Source organism: Melanaphis sacchari, unplaced genomic scaffold (genome assembly GCF_002803265.2).
Source record: "Melanaphis sacchari strain LSU unplaced genomic scaffold, SCAv2.0 Contig75_pilon_pilon, whole genome shotgun sequence".
NCBI classification, from domain to species: Eukaryota; Metazoa; Arthropoda; class Insecta; order Hemiptera; family Aphididae; genus Melanaphis; species Melanaphis sacchari.
Window position 1 is genome coordinate 409,885 of NW_020271537.1, and position 20,301 is coordinate 430,185.

General features: G+C 29.1%; 1 protein-coding gene across 3 annotated transcripts in view; it reads right to left on the bottom strand.

Annotated features, from left to right (window-relative positions):
* The window catches only part of LOC112601157 (semaphorin-2A), a 207,036-nt gene that overhangs the window by 15,637 nt on the left and 171,098 nt on the right, over positions 1-20,301 (bottom strand). For 2 of the 3 annotated variants that reach the window (XM_025348613.1, XM_025348611.1), the window contains one exon: positions 11,088-11,150. In XM_025348613.1, the coding sequence (XP_025204398.1) occupies positions 11,088-11,150 (63 nt within the window). The remainder of the gene's footprint in view (positions 1-11,087; positions 11,151-20,301) is intronic. The other variant, XM_025348612.1, reaches the window with a different exon arrangement.

A 20,301-nucleotide genomic window follows, 5' to 3' on the forward strand; every position in this document is an offset into this window, starting at 1 on the left:
ACACTACTTCGTTAGAGGTTATTTGTAGAAAATTGAATTTATTTTATATTTTTAGGAGATTAAAATTGGAAATTCTCTGTTCAATTTAAGATAATCCGAGGAGGGAGAACAAACATTTATTAAAATTTTAATATTATTATCAAAATAACTGTTTGGTAACCTTGGTTACCATAAAGTTAAATCATCTTTGGAGTTATTTACTGTAAATTATAGCATATATTATCTAATGTTTATCATACAGATGATTTAGATATAATATGTAATATGTATGTACCTATAGTTATTCAAATATACAATAGCCAAATAGTGTGCATGAGTTAATATTATTATTTTTCTTTCATTTATAGGAAAATAAAGTCCCCATTTTTACTTATTTACTTGCTTTATTTATTTTAAGTAAATATAATTTATCGTAAAGTATAGTGAAAGATGGCAAAAATATAGTGAACATGGCTGTTATTAGCATATAAATGTAAGAAGTATACAAATATTAGAGATTTAGCCACCCAAAAGATATTATACAAACAGAAGTTATTATTTCTAAAATAATATATGCTTGAATTAGATAGACAGATACAAGAAACAAAATAACAAAAGTTCTAATTGTCTATATCGGTAGACATGTTAAAATTATTTTAATGAAAATTAAAAATATATTAAAGTAATGACGTAAAAAGTGATCCAAAAAATGTCAAATTACAATATCTGCGTTAAATATTTTTTGCAATCAACTAATGGCCGTCGTTACCTATTTCTGGTGTTTCCATTTCAAAAAGTCATTTATTTTCCTACCTTTTTTTTCATCAACAGTAAGTTGTAGTCAACAACACTACAAAAGAAGTATGTAATTAAACATTTTCGTTTAGACATGCTTTTTTTCCACCTGAATGGAAACTCCTATCGCATTGATGGTTGAAGATGGCTTTTTGTACCTTTCCAATGGCGTACCATTAACACCGTAAGCGCATAAAGTACAAGTGAAATTTTCAAAAATAATTTAACGGTTATTCGATTTTATTTTATTTTCTCTATCAAAGAAGAAAGAAGCGTTAAGTTTTTTTTTTATAATAGTATATATATATATATATATATATATATATATATATATATTTAGTTCTAATTTCTAAAGCACATTTTATTATCTTCATTTTTTCTACTACAATTTAAAAAGATATTTTTGCTAAAAATAATTATTTGTCCACATAAATGATGTATTCTGTAAAGACTACAAAATCTTTAGTGACTTAAAGTATATAATACAAAAAGTGGTATGGTATTCACAGAGGCTTTATTTTGACGATGAAAACGAGTGGTTTTTATTTCATTTTATTAAAAAGAGTAGGTAATAACATCCGAACAAATAAATTTAACAACAGAATGGTGGTATTCAATTTGATGACAATATCATTATATAATATAATAAGTAATACAAAAATGTTGATAATAGGTGGAAAACATATTTTTACTCGACTAATTAATTTGATGCGTTCACAATGGATAAGTAAAATATTTTATGGTATATAAAATATTCATATTAATTTCAAGTACACATATAAATAAAAATATATACTAATACACTCATAAACATATCTACCTTGAACTATTATCCATCGTAATATATTGTGTAGGTACTCGATTCAATTATGTCAATATGATGGATGAAACCAAAATAATAATAATAATAATAATAATAAAATGTACAATTGATAAGGAATAAGCGGAAAAAAAATGTAATACGGAAAATTGTTTTCATATTTGGTAAACATATTTTTAATTTGTTCGTCGTTCAATAAATTTCGGTGTGTTTTTTCACATAATGCAAGGGATGGTACGTACGTATATATGGGAATAAAATACAATTTATTCGATGATATTTTTTATTATTATTATTACCTGTACAGTGGTCGCACGGGAGAATATTTTTGGCGGCAAAAACGGAAAATTTCAATAATGTTTTGACCTCTACTGAATAATATACGACCTCGGGGTCCGGCCGGGCAATCGTAAATAATAACTCGGAAAATTATTATCATTGCTTTCTCTCGCGCCCGTACACACAAAAACATCACGCTCGCACTATCCTCTATCGTGTTCACCACACACACACACACACACACATTCCTGTAGCCTGGTCACCAGCCGGGAACCGTCGCTAAATTACAATTGGCTCACGTACGTATATAGGACATAGGTGATATATGTGTAGTACCGTGCGCATTTTAGCATATGTGCGAACGTCGAACAGCGAATACGCACACATCTCCCCCGTAAATTATAATTTAGGAGTGAACGACGACGACGTCGACGGCGGTGGTGGGCGAGGAGGGATTTCGCGATTACAATCGGAAACCGTATTCAAAACGCTTGCGTTCGTATGAATGATGGGCGTTTGTGTCGAAAACGGATGACAAAGCGCCTTGGCCGCGTTGCTGCGTGCGGTCATATAACAGGATGCGATATCCAAATCTTTATTATTTACCATCGCCCGGGGACTCGGCCGGCGTGCTTGCGTACGCGTGTGACCAATATTGAAATCCGATGGATATTGTAATAATAATAATAATAATAATAATAATAATAATATAGCTGCCTACCTATATATTATTATTATATAATAATACGTCGGGAGTGTGCGTGGTGTATATATGGGGTTGGTATGTACGTATATTAGATATACGCGACCGCCGCGCGGGGTCAGGAAATTGTAGCCGTTACGCCGGAGGGGGGGTTTTCAGTCGGCCGCATTTTGCGTTCAACTGCAAAACGGGGCAGCGAAACGATATTATAATATATTATTATTATATGCGGAAACGTTTATCATTATGAACGTCGATATTATTATAATATTATCATAGCCGGTACCTCGGTAGATCTCGATTCCCGTACGTTTGCGTATACAATATCCATAATATACAATATTTATATATGTACCTATATCTACATATTATATGGGCACTGCGCCGTCCCATGTGTCCATAAATGTATCATTATGATATAATTTTACATATAACCGTAGCGCAGTCGTCTTTTCGTTTGTCAAAAATTTCCGCGAGCCAAACACAGCGCACTTACTTTATATGATATAAATACTCGTAATAATATTATGCAAAATCTATTTTATTTATATATTATACAAAAACAACGCTGACGTGTAGTTTGGAGCAAGTTCCTACGCATACTTAATGGGTTAATGTCTAAATGAAAAAGGCGTTTAACACTGAGAACGTAAATTACCGATAAAAAAATAATTGAACATAATATATTCATATATGCGTACCCATAGTGTATTAGAAATAATAAGAGAAAGAAAAAAAAATGCACTTATTATGCTTTATACTTTGGTAAAAAAAATGAAAATTTAAATTGGTACGCTATTTTATTATAAATTTTGAAACGTACGAATAACTGTGGATTGTTTTAACTTAACGAACTAATACTGATTTTCATAAAATATCTAACCGTAACAAACGCAACAAGCAGCGAAAAATTAAAGTGTGTTTTGGGGACGTAAAGTTCGTATAGATGTGTTGGTGAGGTTTATACGTTTTGCACGTTCATGTGCCGCGTTGTTCTGATTTGGTCTAAAACAATAATGGTACACCAAAAACATATTAATCGTTTTGTAACATTTAGTCAAACAAAAAATGTACCAAAGAAACTATGTATTTTGTAATCTTAAATTGAATACTTTTAGTTTTTGTTATCTTTGTGTTACAATATTGATTTAACTGTCAGTTAAAATGGAAAAAGTTAAGCACGAGTTAGCGATAAAACAGCGTATTTTTTTAATGAATTTATTATATGGTTTTACTGAAACTTTTTTAAATTTTCTATACACAAGAGTTGATATTACACTAACTTATTTTATGGTTCGTAAATAGAAAGGAATATAATATCATATTTCATAAAAAGGTAACAATAAAGTATATGTTCAGTGTTTCTTTTTCAATTTCAAATAAAAATATAAAAGTATTTTAGTACATGATGGGTGCACTATGCATTCGTATAGATCATTACATCTGTACGCGTTCAGCTGGCGTTATTGTTTGTGAAATTGCGCCAAATATTATCACGGATAAGATAACGTGGATTTTTTTGACTAACGTATTGTACTCCGATCTTATTTTAAATCGAGTTAGTATAAAATGATGAATTTATTTTCATAATTTTGTAGATTGGAGTAATATTAGTTTATTATTATTTATTTATAATTTTTTAATTGAATCATAACTTGTAGAATTACAGGGAACTGGAAGTTTGTATACAATTGATTTTCACGATGGTTTTTATCACTAGCTACATGAAAATATAAAATATAAAATAATTCAATTAAATATATGATAGAAATATAAATTACAAAATTGTAGTAAAATGGAAATAATATAATTTTAACTGCAGTAATAAATATTGGTGATATAAAATATGTCGATAACTGATAAAATATTTATAATAATCATAGAAATTATATAAAATACCTACTAGTTTTTGTAAATCGTGTCAAAAATGTTTGTACATTTTGTGTCAATTAATGTATTTCGGCGAAACATTATTAGACTTTGCAGAGATATACCACTGTGTTGCGACACACAAGTTGAGAAACATTGCCAGTATTATATTGCTGTAAATATACAAGTAATTTAAATGCTTTTTTACTTGGATATATAAGATTAACAACTTTTTAAGCGATTTTTATATAATTAATAGCATTCGTATTAAAATACAGTTAAATTAAGCTGTCACTGATTTATAAAACGAAGTATATGATTCCATAAGTAATAGCAATTAAAGGAAAAATAAACACTTATTTTATAATTTCGTATCATGATGATGTAAAACAGATGAAAAAGCCACTATATTATTGTTTCTGTCAACAAATAATTATTTTAAGTACATAAAACGATGTTTATATAATTTTATTCTGCGACAGGAAATAAATTAAACTGTGTTGATGACGGGTTTCTTACTTCAACGACAAAGATAACCGCTAATTCTATCATCACTATATATTTAATATATTTAAAAAATTCTATTTTAATGGAAAATATTATGTAAATAAATTCAGTTACATAAGCTAAGAAAAAAAAGTAAACGTAAATTGTAAATTGTCTGTCTTGAATAACACCGAATCTTGATTTTTTTAAGGATGAGATAATATAATAAGATTATAATAGTAATTTAGACACTCCAATACGAGCACAATTGAGAATCATTAAAGGATCAGAAAATTAACACATGGTCAACAATGTTCATTAAGAGTACTTCACCTCTTGAATAAATACTAATGCATACATAGGCACACGGTCATATTTTTAATTGATACAGTTTCTGGTTTAACTAGCTAGGGACTTCCGAATTGTTATAACTAGAAGTATACATTTTTTTGAACGTTGTAAAATAATTAGTTCAATGAGTATATATTTTAATTTTTTTTCGCAAGAGTATTTAAATAATATAAGTTATTATTATTATTATTTTAAAAGATATTTAAGAAGAAAAAAATTATGAGATAAACTCATATAATAAACGAATATGTATTAGAGTTAAAAAAAACATTACTAACCTATAATGTTACACTAATTGTGAACTTAAATCAATTTTTATACACAAGACTTAGATATTTTACTTTTAATTTTATATTGAAACTTCCACATAATAAACTTTCATTTAATACAATTTTATGTTTAACGAAATATTTTTGAGAATCATAATCAAATTAAAACCAAATTTATTTAGGTTTGATTAAAAGATTTTTTCATGGTACAAATTTATTTTATTGCTCATTAAGACTTCTTGATATAGAAGTTTACTGTAATTGATATTATATTGTTTGGAACTGTATTCTATATTTTAATGATGTAGTATTGTAACTATATTGTTTACATTGCATAAAGATATATTAAATATTATAAGCATACGAAAAACATTGTATTAGAAATGATAAGTAAAAAAAAATGTACTAAAAGTAATGTTTGAAATCAAACAAACACACTAAATTTAAAAACCTTGGAAGTATATATATATATATATATATATATATATATATTTTTTTTTTATTAAAAATGTTCAGTACGAATTTTATTTTAAAACATATTTGAAAAAAGATAGGTAGATACGTGTGTAATACTGATGTAATCACTTGGGCTATATATTATTAGGTTATATTATTGTATAGCATAGATGTAAAATGAATTATTAATTCTGTTGAATAATCTGTTTTCAATATTGGTACTGTATACATGGTAGCTGTATAAGTAGTACTTGTAGTAGTAGTTGTAATAATAATAATAATGTTAATGCAATATTTCATCATAACATAGGCAGCGCGGAATATTGCGTTTTTAATAAATTCTGTAGGTATTTTAATCTGATTCCATAGCGACGAGTTAAATTAATCAAAAAAGGTTTACACGCAGTTCACCATACACGCACACACACACTCATGCACGCACACATTAACATACACAGTTGTGAGTTGAGACAGTAAGAGAGTTTAGGTTAAGTAATAAGGAAATTTGATTATTAATGGTTAATTATAGATTTCCAAGAGTTTTTTTTTTTTACTCAAATAGGTAATCCAAATCAATATTGTAAATTTTTTTGACATTATTTTTTATTTTTTTTTTTTCAAATGTTCATTAGACCTCGACTGTGCTAAACCGTTGAACAACAACTACCTTACACCAATCTAAGTACAGTGTTTTCTTCGCACCCCATTTTTATTGTTTACCGGTGTGTACGACGGCGTATGTGCTATACATCTAACAATGAACCGTCACGGCCTTGTGCCACAATAAACACACACATGATGTATACACGGAAAAGTAAAAAAGAAAAAATATAAAAAGAAAATGTGTTGTTCGTAATCGTTACGGTGTCAGACCGTAACGATTCGGGGATAAATTATCCAATATCAGGTTGAGAGCGGTGGAAGTTAGATTTCAGACACAATGAGGTTTACCTTACGAAAAAAAAAAAAAAAATAGTAATAAAATTGAGGCCGTACCACCTTTTGCAAAGGAATGAATTGAATCCCAAAGTTATAGTCGTACGATACGATGTCGATTTCATGTATGTGGGGAAAATATCATTATATTTAAAACTCGTATTGAATATTAGGTACATAAATTAGATTAAAACGATCGCCTAAATAAACTGAGTATAATAAATATGTACTTGATGTAATTATTATAAAACGCAAAACACATTGGGTAGCTGAACAACGGAGTATGATGATGTTTAGTGGATTATAATTTATTATGACGCGACGTTTGCAGGAAACCGTTCAAATATGTTATTTTTGAGATTGTAACCCCTTTAAACCACATTAAATAAAAATAATTTTAATAACATTAAAAGCGTTCATGATCGATCGAACGTACATCAAAAAACTAATAACACACTTATGTAAAGTGATGAGTAATTAGAAAATATAACCAAACATCTGTGCGTGGATATATTATAGCAGGTAGCTACTCATTATATAGTCAATAAATATTATACACTTAAATAATTTGATACTTTAATAACTTAAAACTAATATGAGATCAATAATGCATGACGTAATTAGAAATATAATATTGTAATTAATTATTATTAATTATGTTTTACACGTACGTCTCATGTACGATAATAAATTAAAAAAAAAAAATACTTGAAAGTTACGATTGCCGTAAGTGTTTGCAACGAGTAGGAAGGTTAAATTTTGAAACATATATATATATTATAATAAATGGTAACGTTTTAACGGTCTAGCTGAAGATCTATATATCTAGTGGTAGGTACACATAAAATGACTCGGGAAACCGGGACACTATTATTATACACCTTCGAGGAGGACATTTCACGTACATTAAATGCCGCCGGTAAGTTTCGTATTAACCTCAAATATAACGCACAAGCTCGCACAAACTTTACCAATTTCCCAAGTTCGCATATACAGCACGCACAATTTTATTGGTCGTTCCTATTACGCAGGGGTTGCACTCGCGTCTTAAACTTGCAGACACTTTCATAACAACAACAACAACAATACTTTTTTTTATTATTATTATTATTATTATTATTGTTATTACCACTAATATTTTATTTTTTCAAACACAAAGAATACAATAGCCTGTTGGTGGGGTAAAAATGAAATGGTGTTGAAAATAGCAAACTGTATCCATGCCACCAATGAGCAGGAATTTCGAAACACTAATAATGATAAGCGTCGGAGTTCAACGACTTAAGACAGACGATTTTTCAAAAGTTTTGGGTTTTCTTAATATTGTTTTACCCACTTTTGAAGTTGCGCGAATTACCGCTTTGCTCAATATCAATTAAAAGTAATTTAGTTTGTTTATAGTCTTTAAACGCGTAATAAGTAAAAGGTAGTTTTCGACATCGAACAGTATTATGATATTTATAAGCGCAAACAAAATTTGTTCCTGATAAAAAAAAAAAAAAAAAAAAGGTATAAAACTAATATTAAAATGGAAGGATTTAAAACACGAGTATTCGTCGTTAAATATTTACTGATGACCGAAAGTCGTTTAAAGTTTTAAACAAACTTGTTGAACAACTTTATACATTGCTGGTTTTTGTATATAATTACTTCACAATTAAGGTCGTACGCTTTTAAAAAGGTGTATAATATTTGGCGAAAAAAATTTTTTAATAATAAGAGTAGGTATAAGGCACGTAGTTTTAAATTGCAATCTGGATATATACATCACACATATTATTTTAGTAAAAAAAAAAATACTTAAATAAATTCTACACATATAAAAATAATCACTACTGAAACTAGAATAAATTATTTAAATAAAATATTTAATTAAAACAGTAGTATTTTCGTTATCTCTTTAGTCGTTTTATAACTTTAATAATAGATTTAATCTACGCTTTTATGGTGTATGATTCCAATTTGTGATTCTGCAGAATTCTAAGTTTATATTATCAATCACTTTCTGCATGATGACTTCTTCTGCACATTAATATACATATCAAATTCTATGCGCCAAAACTATTTTTAAATTGAAACAGTAAAATTTATACAAATCCATTAACATCACAAATTACATTAAATACTCAATCTGCGATAAAAATATACTGGTAAATTAAAAGAAAGGTAAGAATTTAAATATTTCATGTACAATGCACTTTCTATACTTATAGTTATTTAAGTATTTTTATTTAAAATAAGAGGGAAAAAAGTTTTGGTCCTATCGTAGGATGGTCTCACTTCTAATATAATATCTATCGTTTTTTTTTTATTGTAATATTAAATATTTACTTATATTATTTGTCTGTTGTGCCTTTTAGAATAGGTTGTAAATATTCTTAGCAAAAATAAAAAAAAAAAAAAAATGAAAAAATATTCTATAATTGCATAATATTATTACTGTTAATAATAGTAGACGTTAAATTATATTTGAACGAGTAAAACCAAATGTACGTTCATATTGACTGGCGCGCGAGCACGTAACAAATCAGTGAAGAAAATCCAAAGGAAAATGTCATTATAAATATTAATCACGAATAGGGTTTATATCATATCGCATGGACCGTTTTTCTTATATCGTGATTGATTTATATTAACCAGATGCCGTTCTGCTCGAAAATCGAACGTATATATTTTCTTAAGTATGTCGGCGGCCATCTGGATTAACTTCTACAAACATTGAAAGATCGGGATATGTCCGCCGCCGTCATCGCGGGATTACGTTCGACTAACGAGATACGAACGGCGGCGGCCTCTTCTCCTCGACCGAGTTATCAAACCGTTATTATATCGTAAACCCCATTATTGTTTTTGATAGTTGGCTGAATCAAGGGTTGTATACTCTGTCATCGATGTCCGTGATGGCTCGGGCAGAAATGTGTTTATAATTATTATTTTGCATAATAGCGATGCGGATAACAACATTGTGCTGTTTTTGACGGGTGTTTTCCGCGGTGACTTTATTTTGTATATTATATATAGTATATATGCATACACGGAATTCTTTTATGTATATTTTGATGCATATATATATATATATATATTAGTTTTTATTTTTTTATTTTTTTATTTTTTTAAATAAAAGAGTTTCGTCAAATGAACTGAACGGTATATTATTATTATGTGCTTACTCTATACTTTTCTCTACAGCTCTACAGTCGGCCCCGGCGGTGGCAGCTACCTCGTATTTCTCTGCTGTCAACAGTAGCGCCCTCCCCACTCTCGCGATCCTATTTAACCTTCGTAGGGCGTCTGGGTATTGTTCGGGGTCCAAATTAAAATGCTAATTGCTTTTGACGGCCAGTGCCAATGTTGGGTATATCTTCTCTTAGTAGATTTAATTCAATCACCGGTCGGGCACATCCACCAGTACCACGATCGGGGTCGTTTGGTGGTCCGAAAGTTAAGAATTTAATAAACCGCAAGGAGCCCGAGTTCGGAATTGGATTATTGACTTCCGTCCGAGCTTAACGGTAATGGATTACGCATTAAGAGCTATTTTACAAATTAAATTCGATGCGAAAATGGCACCAAACCAAAGTTATACACACGCGGCTAGTGCGTAATACAAAGATCGAGGTTTAGTCGATTTTATTTACGTATACACGTGAACTCGTGTACCTATATTATTTCTACTACTGTTGATTTCACTTTTTACGTCGCTATAACATCGGTTTGTCGTTGTTTTTTTTTTTTTTTTTTTTAATCCGAATTTTCGCATTCAGAAAACTTCTTTTGTCCAACCTATACAGGGATATTTATTACTCTTTGTCTCTGCCCATGGATATTATACTCACATACATACATTACGCACGCGCGCATGCACACACATACACATACATGCACGAGAAATAATTCTGTCTTTTCTTTCGTTCCCCATTGTTATTGTAAACATATTGCTCCCTCCTGTCATCCTCGACGTAAAAAAGAACAAAGCTTAAAGTCTCCACCTAACGCGCACGCATACCTGTTTTGCGTAAAATACGGCTCAGATCTCTTTCGTCTAACACCAAGTATTTTATTATTATTTTTAAACGATAACAAAAAAAAAAAAAAAAAAAACATAATAATAAAATAAAAGAACAGTTCACTTTTGTTACATTACCTCAGATTTTCCTTTGGACGTGCAGCTCATAATGTTTGACGGTTCCAGATTTATGGAATCCTGCTGAAACAAAACAAAAATTATCCCTTTAATAAAGTGTAATCTATGTCACAGGGCAATAAAAGACAAATAGTATTTTTTATTATGTAGTATTATGTGTGTGTAGGGATTACGCAATAAAAATCGTAGATATTAGGAGCAATTCGTTTTGTTTTTTATTCATTCGTAAAATAGTATATAGTAACATTTATGTCATCGTTTTACGTTTGTTATTAAATTGATAGCTCCAATAATATAATTTTACTCCAAAATTGTTTCTAAACAAATAAAATTATTTCTAAGTTTAGAATGCATTTATTTATTTGAAAACGATTTGTAATATTCATTTGTTACTTTACTAACATTTTTCTTATTTTTTTTTTACAACTCGATAATAATATTCTGTCTATAAACAATAGAAATGCTAAGACGTTACTTTTTAAAAATAAAATTTTTCTATCTTTTCATTCATGCATAATCTGCGATTTTTATTATTTAGCGAAAAATAGATAACATTTATTTAAGAACTTGTTTTTAACCTTAGACAGTATAATATTCTAAAATTTTGCAATATTATTCAACGAGTTATATGTTTGTATTACATATCCTCGCAACGCTACTTATTACTTATAATTAATAAAATGGTAATTTAATTCTTCACTTATTACAGGTATATACGTATACCATTGTTTTAAAATTGACGTATAACCCAGAACGACTTCCGTATTTAATTCTTAATCTTTCAGGAGCCTAAAGTTAATGCTTGGTAGTGAATAAAGTTTAAAATAAACGCGGTTTTCCCATCAAAGATGGATCTGCTTCAACACTTTCGATAATCCTCAGGTAAATCTCTTTTTCAATTTAGCTCCCATTTCGTTCGGATTTTTTTTCATTTTTTTTTTCTATTACCGGATTCAAAATGGAAACAACTGGAGAGGAAGAAGAAACGTGAACAAAAAATAAAAAGGGTCACATTAATAGCTTCCAAATGCCCACTTGTTCTTATCCATCCTCACCGCTAATCTCTCGCTGTCCTTACATGCATTTCCTACTCTTTTACCTCCCTAAGACGATCCGATCGATCCGAGACTTGATTTCCCGCAGGGTTTCCACACATTTGTGTACGTTTTTGCCTTTTTATCTTTTCCCGTTCTGTCTGTGATTTTTAAAAGCTGTTTTCTCAAACACCCGACTGTTAGCCCAGGACTGGGGCCCAGCTTGCAGACAAATTGGATGGCGTTTTACGTCTGAATACCCTTTTGTTGCAATATTTACTAGTCACCGAGAAACACAGAGCCATATTGTTTTCACTGTCGTGTATTTTCAACTATCTTCTCTCTAGAAACTATATTTACTTGTTACTATATAAATATTTTTTTGTAGTCACATATAATGCCACACTTGAATTAGATTGATGTAGTTCCGGAAAGTAAAAAATTTGAATATTTTAAATTTGAATAGACTTATTCTATTGCATTTATGCACATGAGGATTTTTTTTTTATTCATTTGACATAGAAAATTTTTTTTATTACTTTTTTACACATAAATTCTAACAAAATGTTATTATTACTAATATTTTTGCGAAGGAATTTTTACATAAGTAAATTTTCTCATCATACTATTCCTCTCGACTAAGCTCACGATATATAAATCGTGCATCATCTTTGTAAGCGAGAACTGATATTATATATACTGTATATAGTAAACGAATGAATACAAATTTATGTGTATCATTGCTACGATACAAAAAATGCATTTTTATTAAAAATCGCACGTTTGTAACATTTAACCTTACGAACCGTTATATACATATATTATTTTTTGTTCAATACGACGTTAAAACAATATAGGTACCAATAGTAATATTCTTTGAAACGTAATCGGGATAAATATTGGTAAGTTTGTACTATATTAAATTAGTATATTTTTTAATTTACATTATTTTCAATTTTTCATTTTTTTCTCATTTAAAAAAAAAAAAATTTTTCACCATTGAAAATAATGTTTATCTTATCACTCGGCACGTCCAAGGTCCCCGCGGCATAAAGCAACTTACGTTTTTCCGGTCAGAAACATCTGATTAAATTCATTCGTTGGCAGCGGCGGCGGCTATGGAGGTAATCAAGTTGGTTAAATAAATATTTGGATTGAAAAGGGTATAAAATACTGTTGGTGCATATATACGCAAACGCACGTGCACATACTCACACAAACAATTCATGTCGACGAGACGGGCAAACAATAACCTATAATAACACATTCATACGTATGTATATATATTACATATATGCATGTACATTATATATGTGTGTGTTAGTATGTATGTATAGAAAAAAAGAAAAAATACGCGAGAGACCTGTTTGTCGATTGGCATGGCAACCGTGTGATAAGGAAGGATTTTGTTTACTTAGATCCGGGGTTGTAGTATTAGTTCCCAGCGAAAAACGTCAGAAAACATATGATAGATTCGGGTTGAACATATTATTATTATATTACCTGCACACGTTTACGAATACCGGGCACATCGAATTGTTCGGAATTACATTTTTACACATCCGAAATGATGAATTCGCAAGATTGAAATGAAATCTACGAATATCCGCCCTCAAAACAGCATTAAGAAGTTATTTTTTTTTTCTTTATAATTTATCGAAATCGAGAAACGTCCGGTCGGAAAAAGAATTTAGAAAATCTAGGTAGGTATCTTCAATATTTTCACCGTAGTCTGTTGAAGTTTGATTATTATCGTTGCTATTATTATTTGAATAATTACGCGCTTTAAACACGTGAACCACCGTTATATACCATAATCAAATTTTATCAAATCTAATTATTGCATTTTGCGGCATACATAATGAATTCACAACGGAATATCGTACTGAAATGTTCGACAAACTTTACGCGCTAACGTGAAACGTGAACACGGCGGCAGGCAATGTGTCAGGAATGTCAAGTACGTACACAATTTACGATCAAATTAATTATTTGGCCGTGTGTGGGTAAGTACGACAAAGCCCGGCACACGTTATGACGACAATTTGGCCTCATGTATACGCTTTCTCCAGCTTGCCAAAATTCATATTATCATTAATGTTAATAAAATACGAGCTATAAATGATGTTTTGAACTGCAAGACATTATTATTATGAATTTTGATCAAATCAAATTTAAGACTAAAATGCGAGATATTTCGCAAAAACATTATCGAGACTTTTAGCAATGCCATTAATACAAGTATCAGGTGGAATTGAAGTAATAAGATTTCGTAAGATTCATATTAAAGCCTGCAAACAACGTCCGCCATAAATTAGTCATTTGAAATTGTCCGAGATTGGTAATATTTTAACAACGAAAATGCACCTTTATTGATACTGTCATTCATTTGGAAAACAAAAGAATTAGATATCAAATTTAATGCATTTTATTAATTAATAGTACAATTTTAAAACGAACTGTATTATGTACCTAACGTACAACGTGATTTAAGTATATATAAGTATAAATTAATACGCTATAAAAATTGCAACGTCGAATACAATCATAATAATAACAATATACATCTAAATAATATATGCGCGTGAAATGTGTGTTCTCAGTATGAGATAATAATAAATAAAATTCACACCGTTGTGCGGCACACGTCATGTTACGATGTATTGTATTAGTCACAGTTGGTAAACCGACTTCCACTGTGTGTTCCTTCTGCTGTTTTCCCCTTTACACGAGACTATTGATGCATGTCTGCGGGGGTGTGACGATAATATGTAACCCGCTTTGTCGGTGAACGGGGCGAACACTACAGGATTTGACTAGACGTACAGACATGGTAGAAAGAAACAACTGAATATTCTTCTTCAATACATCCGTCAGGAAATTGGAAAACACAATACGAATAGAGCAATAAAACACCTCCGTCGCCAATTCCCAAATGGAATAATATCATAGCATACCTATTGTTTATATATATACATTAACATACATCAACACCACTCAACGTGTTCAGAAGCATCAGCGTATACATATCCATATTATAAATACGATCATATTATATAAGGTTCTCTGACGGTATGACAAAACCGCTCTAATGATTACCAATTTTCTGTGACGTTTTCGAACGAATTTTCGTCGGACGAGAACTTATGGTAACGATTTCTATAAAATTAAGACATTATAACGCCGCGGTTTGATACGCGATTACAAGTTTTCTCGTCGAATTGTCGCAACGTGTTATCCTATTAAAATTCAAGACCATAACATAAAAGTTTAGACGGTTAACACTTTGTCCCCGTCACTTGTGCACCGCGCTATAATTATATATTATAATATTATTATTTAAACTACATTAGTATTTTTTTTTTTTCAACACGTTTTGTCTTAATATTTAAACGGGTAATAAATAAACCGTTTTTGATTTCATTTTTAAAAAGTAAATGATAATTATTATTACATCGTATAAAAAATAAATAATAATTCAATTAATGCCGACTAAATATGTAGTATGTGATAACTGAATGATAATTATATAATATACCCCATCGCTAGAAATATTATATTATGATATTTAAATAAACATTTTGCCACAATGCATAAAATAGTAGTAATTCACGTATACATTCGCAAATACTAAACAGTATGTGAATGGTGTACATAATATACAATATATAATATTTTGTAAATATAAATTCTAAAATTTAAATGCAGCAAAATGGAAAACCCTCGACATTGTTCAGTATATGTTTTATGTCTGTGTTATTTTTGCACAAAAAGGGATAATAGAAATTATTTCTATTTTCTCATAGCTATTGAATCAGCAACCAACAAATATGGTAAGTGTTTATTCGCATAATGAAATTACCAAACAAACATTGAATTTGAAAATCAATCGACCAATTATTTTTTGGAACCTTTGAACACTCCGACACGTGTATCTATCATCACTACTATCACCACTAATACCATCCACTCTTTGTCTTCGTCGTCTTCCTACGTCTGCTATGCTTAAACGATTTATTTCCAATTCGCGTAGGAAAAGCGAAGCCAAAAATGTCAGCGGTGGTAGTATTCCAGTAATTATTACAGAGTGGAATGCGTTTGACTTCCATTAAAAAACCCTCAAAAAAAGAAAAAAAAAAGAAAGAAAGAAAGAACACGATAGGAATTCAAATAAAAAAAATATGCTAAACAAAAAAGTCGTTAAGCCGAAAAACGCGGGAGTCAAATTTCTAGTCTCCGCTGTTTTTGAAATTACTTTAAAGCGCGCGCGATGTACCTATGACGATGTTAATTGCAACACAAATGAACTCCCAGCTTGGCACAGCTGACGAGCACCGGGTAGCTGAACATATTATTGTACATAGTGTACATAAAGCGATTATAATTGCATTTGTTTTCCTCAACTAGGGTTGGCAGGGGTAGCGGCGGTGGCGTCGGTCGAGGGTAAGGTAGATTTAATTAAAGCCTTTGCCTTGTATTTTCGGCTGAAATATGAGGCCTCTGGTCCGCGTGCATGCCCGAAATGCCTATATTCACCTGTGGGGGTCAAATAATTATATCTATCCGAAAGCAAACCGCGTTTGTACCAACCTGATGCCAACATGGATACTAGATATTATGGTAATACATATTTACACCACTCGTGCAAAATCGAATCTCTGCAATGTAACACATGACGTAACCATTAATTGTAATCTACATTGTAAATATAGCTATTTTTGTCTTAGTATATTGTGGAAATTTTTTCCTATTTCCTTTAATGTCTACAAGACTACAGCTATGAGATAATCTAAAAACAACATTTACTGAGGCGCGTAAATTCTCATTAAAGGTTTAATGTATTGGTATAAATAACAAACATTTGTATTAAAAAAAATGTGTACGTTCCGCAATACGTAAAGTTTAGGACTTTTGGCGGTGAAAAGCGTCAGTATTTTTACGAAGCTATGATAAGATTGATATTGTAATTAGAAAAAAAAAATTAAGTTATACGACAATAATTAATTACGATTTGTTTTCTCTTAGTAATATTTTATTATTTTTTTTCGATTTAAACGAAAATAAATCTCGATTAGAGTACAATGAAATAAGCTTAAATATAGTAATATTATTTGGTGAAAGAATTACAACTTTTTTTCTGTTTTGTTAAAAAAAAAAGAAAAGAAAGTTAAACTACTAAAGGTCATTTTCATACCATTCGCACTGTTCTATTTTTTCATTCGTATTAGGTGGTTATTTATTATTTTATTTTATATTTATGGTACTCTTCCGACTCTTTATTACATACATTAATTTTAGAGAGAAAAAAAAGGAAAACTACCGGTGGCTAAAACACCTTGGAAATGAGAATCCAAGTGAGTGTACGAAAAACCCCGGTGTCGTTCTCATTACAACGTTTTGAATTATGCACCGCAAAGTTTACCTAATCCTTCGCGAGTGTAAAAGATCACGGTCCTTGTCGGTTTTCGAGGGTGCAATATAATTTCAAGACGTGAAAACATTTTAGAATGGATCAAATTTGTTTACTGTCTGTTGGAAAAAAAAAAAATACAAGTTTGTGGTAGTTTTAAAATGATTTTTTGGAATAACGAAAAATATAAAACAATTTATAGATCCTATAGTCTAGGATTTCTAAAATTAATTTTAAATGCAAAATCGTTTTTGTGTTTGATTTATTTAGCTTTACATTAGTGGAAGTTAATCATAAGTCAATTACATGTCTATAGTTAAAAAAATGTCTTTAAATACATTATTTTTAAAATAAAACTGTCACGAAAATGATTTTAATATTATATTAATACTCTTTGTATTTATTATATTTATATAAACGTATTACTGGAGAACTGAAGAAGATCTGACTTGTTTAATTTTTTAAGGCAACAATTTAATTGAGCTTTTAAAAATATAAATTTACTGTACATTAATATACTTTAAATTTTATCAACAAATATAATATACAAATATGAATAATTGATTATGATATTATAGTATCAAATACATATAAATATATATATGTATAAAATTAAAATTACACGAAATCAATTGTAGTCAAAATATTACAAATTAAATTCAGTTTTCTGTTTAAAATATCTTATTCATATCGTCTTGCACATAAATATTACACGAAAACAGAAAATATTTTTTTAGTTTTGCATAATACTAGTACATATTTATCTTTTTTTAATGCAAATTTTCAAATTAATCATGTCTCAGTAGTAGGTTTATTTGGTATCAATCGATGCAATAAATTCTGTATACAGTTTGATTAAGATTCGAATTGTTTTTATATACAATTTATTACGATCAGATAGCTAGGAAAGTCAAGACAAAAACTAAACGGTGTGCATTGTAAGTATTTTTGATGAAGAAAAAAATGAGGTTCAATCGGTTATTATGTCATTTAAACGTCATGGATTTATTAGAATACAAAAAAAGCACAAATGATAACAAAGTGAAATTTTGTTGAAACTTTTTAAGCGCGTTTCCTTGTCGTATTTTTTAAAAGTTTTTATTAGGTGAGTCATTGTTATAAGACATGTCCAAGTTAAAAAAAAAGTCATTTTTACCTTAATGATTTTTTAGTTTTTTGTTAGTTATTTTTCTGAAGAGATATTAAGATATTTCTGAAATAAACATCCGATAAATTTGACCAAACTTACTAGTTTTCATATTTATTTTGACAAATATATTGTTGGCCAGTACAAGAGTCTTATATGGTTTGTAAAGTTTTTTCTAGAAAAATGTTTTACGGAAATATTTTCTTTTTGTTTCTTATTAATAAATATTAATTTTAGTGAAAACTTTTGGCCATGTAACGATTGTTTAGTACACATCGTCGAACAACCCGTGAAAACTTGTGTTTTGCAAACAAAATGAAAATTTGTAATGCATAATTAGGGAAACTAAAGAGAATATGTCTTAATACAACTGTTGAACAACTTTTCGAGTTTGTGTTTAGGTGGTTAAAACATATTTACTTGTTCTCCGAGTCATGTGTTTGCGACGTTGCTATTTATTTTAATGAACAAATGGTCTTGTTAGGAATTACTATTTTACTTGAAGTCACAAAAATATAATCTCAATGATTATTACACACTATATTTATCTATATTATGTTTCATTTTAGTATTCATACCTGCCCTTAAGGAAAACTTTTATTTAGATTTATCGCTATTGTAAAATTGTATAACAATAAATATATAATAATATACAATTATAATGAGTTTATACCTATAATGTTAAATAGTAATTATAAATAATTGTTATTATTAATATTGCTGCGGTTTGTAAAGAAAGTATAATATAAATAATATCTCGAGTAATTCGATGACTTGTACAAAATGAAATAATATTGAAAATAATAACCGTTAGAAATGTATTATTATTTCGCATTTATTAAAAAGGATGTTTGAATAATTTTATTGAATAATATATTAAAAACTTGTACTTTTAATTTGAAATACTGATTATGTTAAAAGATTTTCTGTGGAATGTGTAAATTTAATGAAATAAGTATTACCATTTATGTACATATCATTAACATATATTATGCTACACCGAGGTCCTACGTATTTTGTGTTATAATCCAAGTAAAATTATATTTATTTCAATCCATCATTGATGTATTTATTTATTATTATTATTCATATATTATAAATCTATTATAATAAAAGATTTTTGATATAATATAAGATAAAAATACATTATATATATATATATATATATAGGTTCGTAGATAAATATAATGGTATAACATCGACGTATCCTAGGTATCTCATCTGTATTTATCCTAGTAAACGACATTTTCTTTAAATATTATATTTTCAAAAATTATTTCTGGATTAGAATTAAGATAATTATTTGTATTTTTTGAAATATTCAAACTTAAAATAAAAAAAAAATTAATTTTTTTTTCACGTTTTTTGATTAAATAGATTAATATCTAGAGTAAATTATGTTGATAGTTTTTAAGTAATAAATAATTGGTTTCCATTGAGTATTAAAAAATTAACGTACTAATTATTAAGTTTGAACGTGGAACCATTTGTGGAGATTATACACGTAGTATAGGTGGATACGTAGGTGGACAGACAGTGCAAGACAAGCTATTTATTTAATTATAATATTAATATAATATAATTGAGTAATATTTATGTTTCGTAGAAGTCTTACTAATCGCC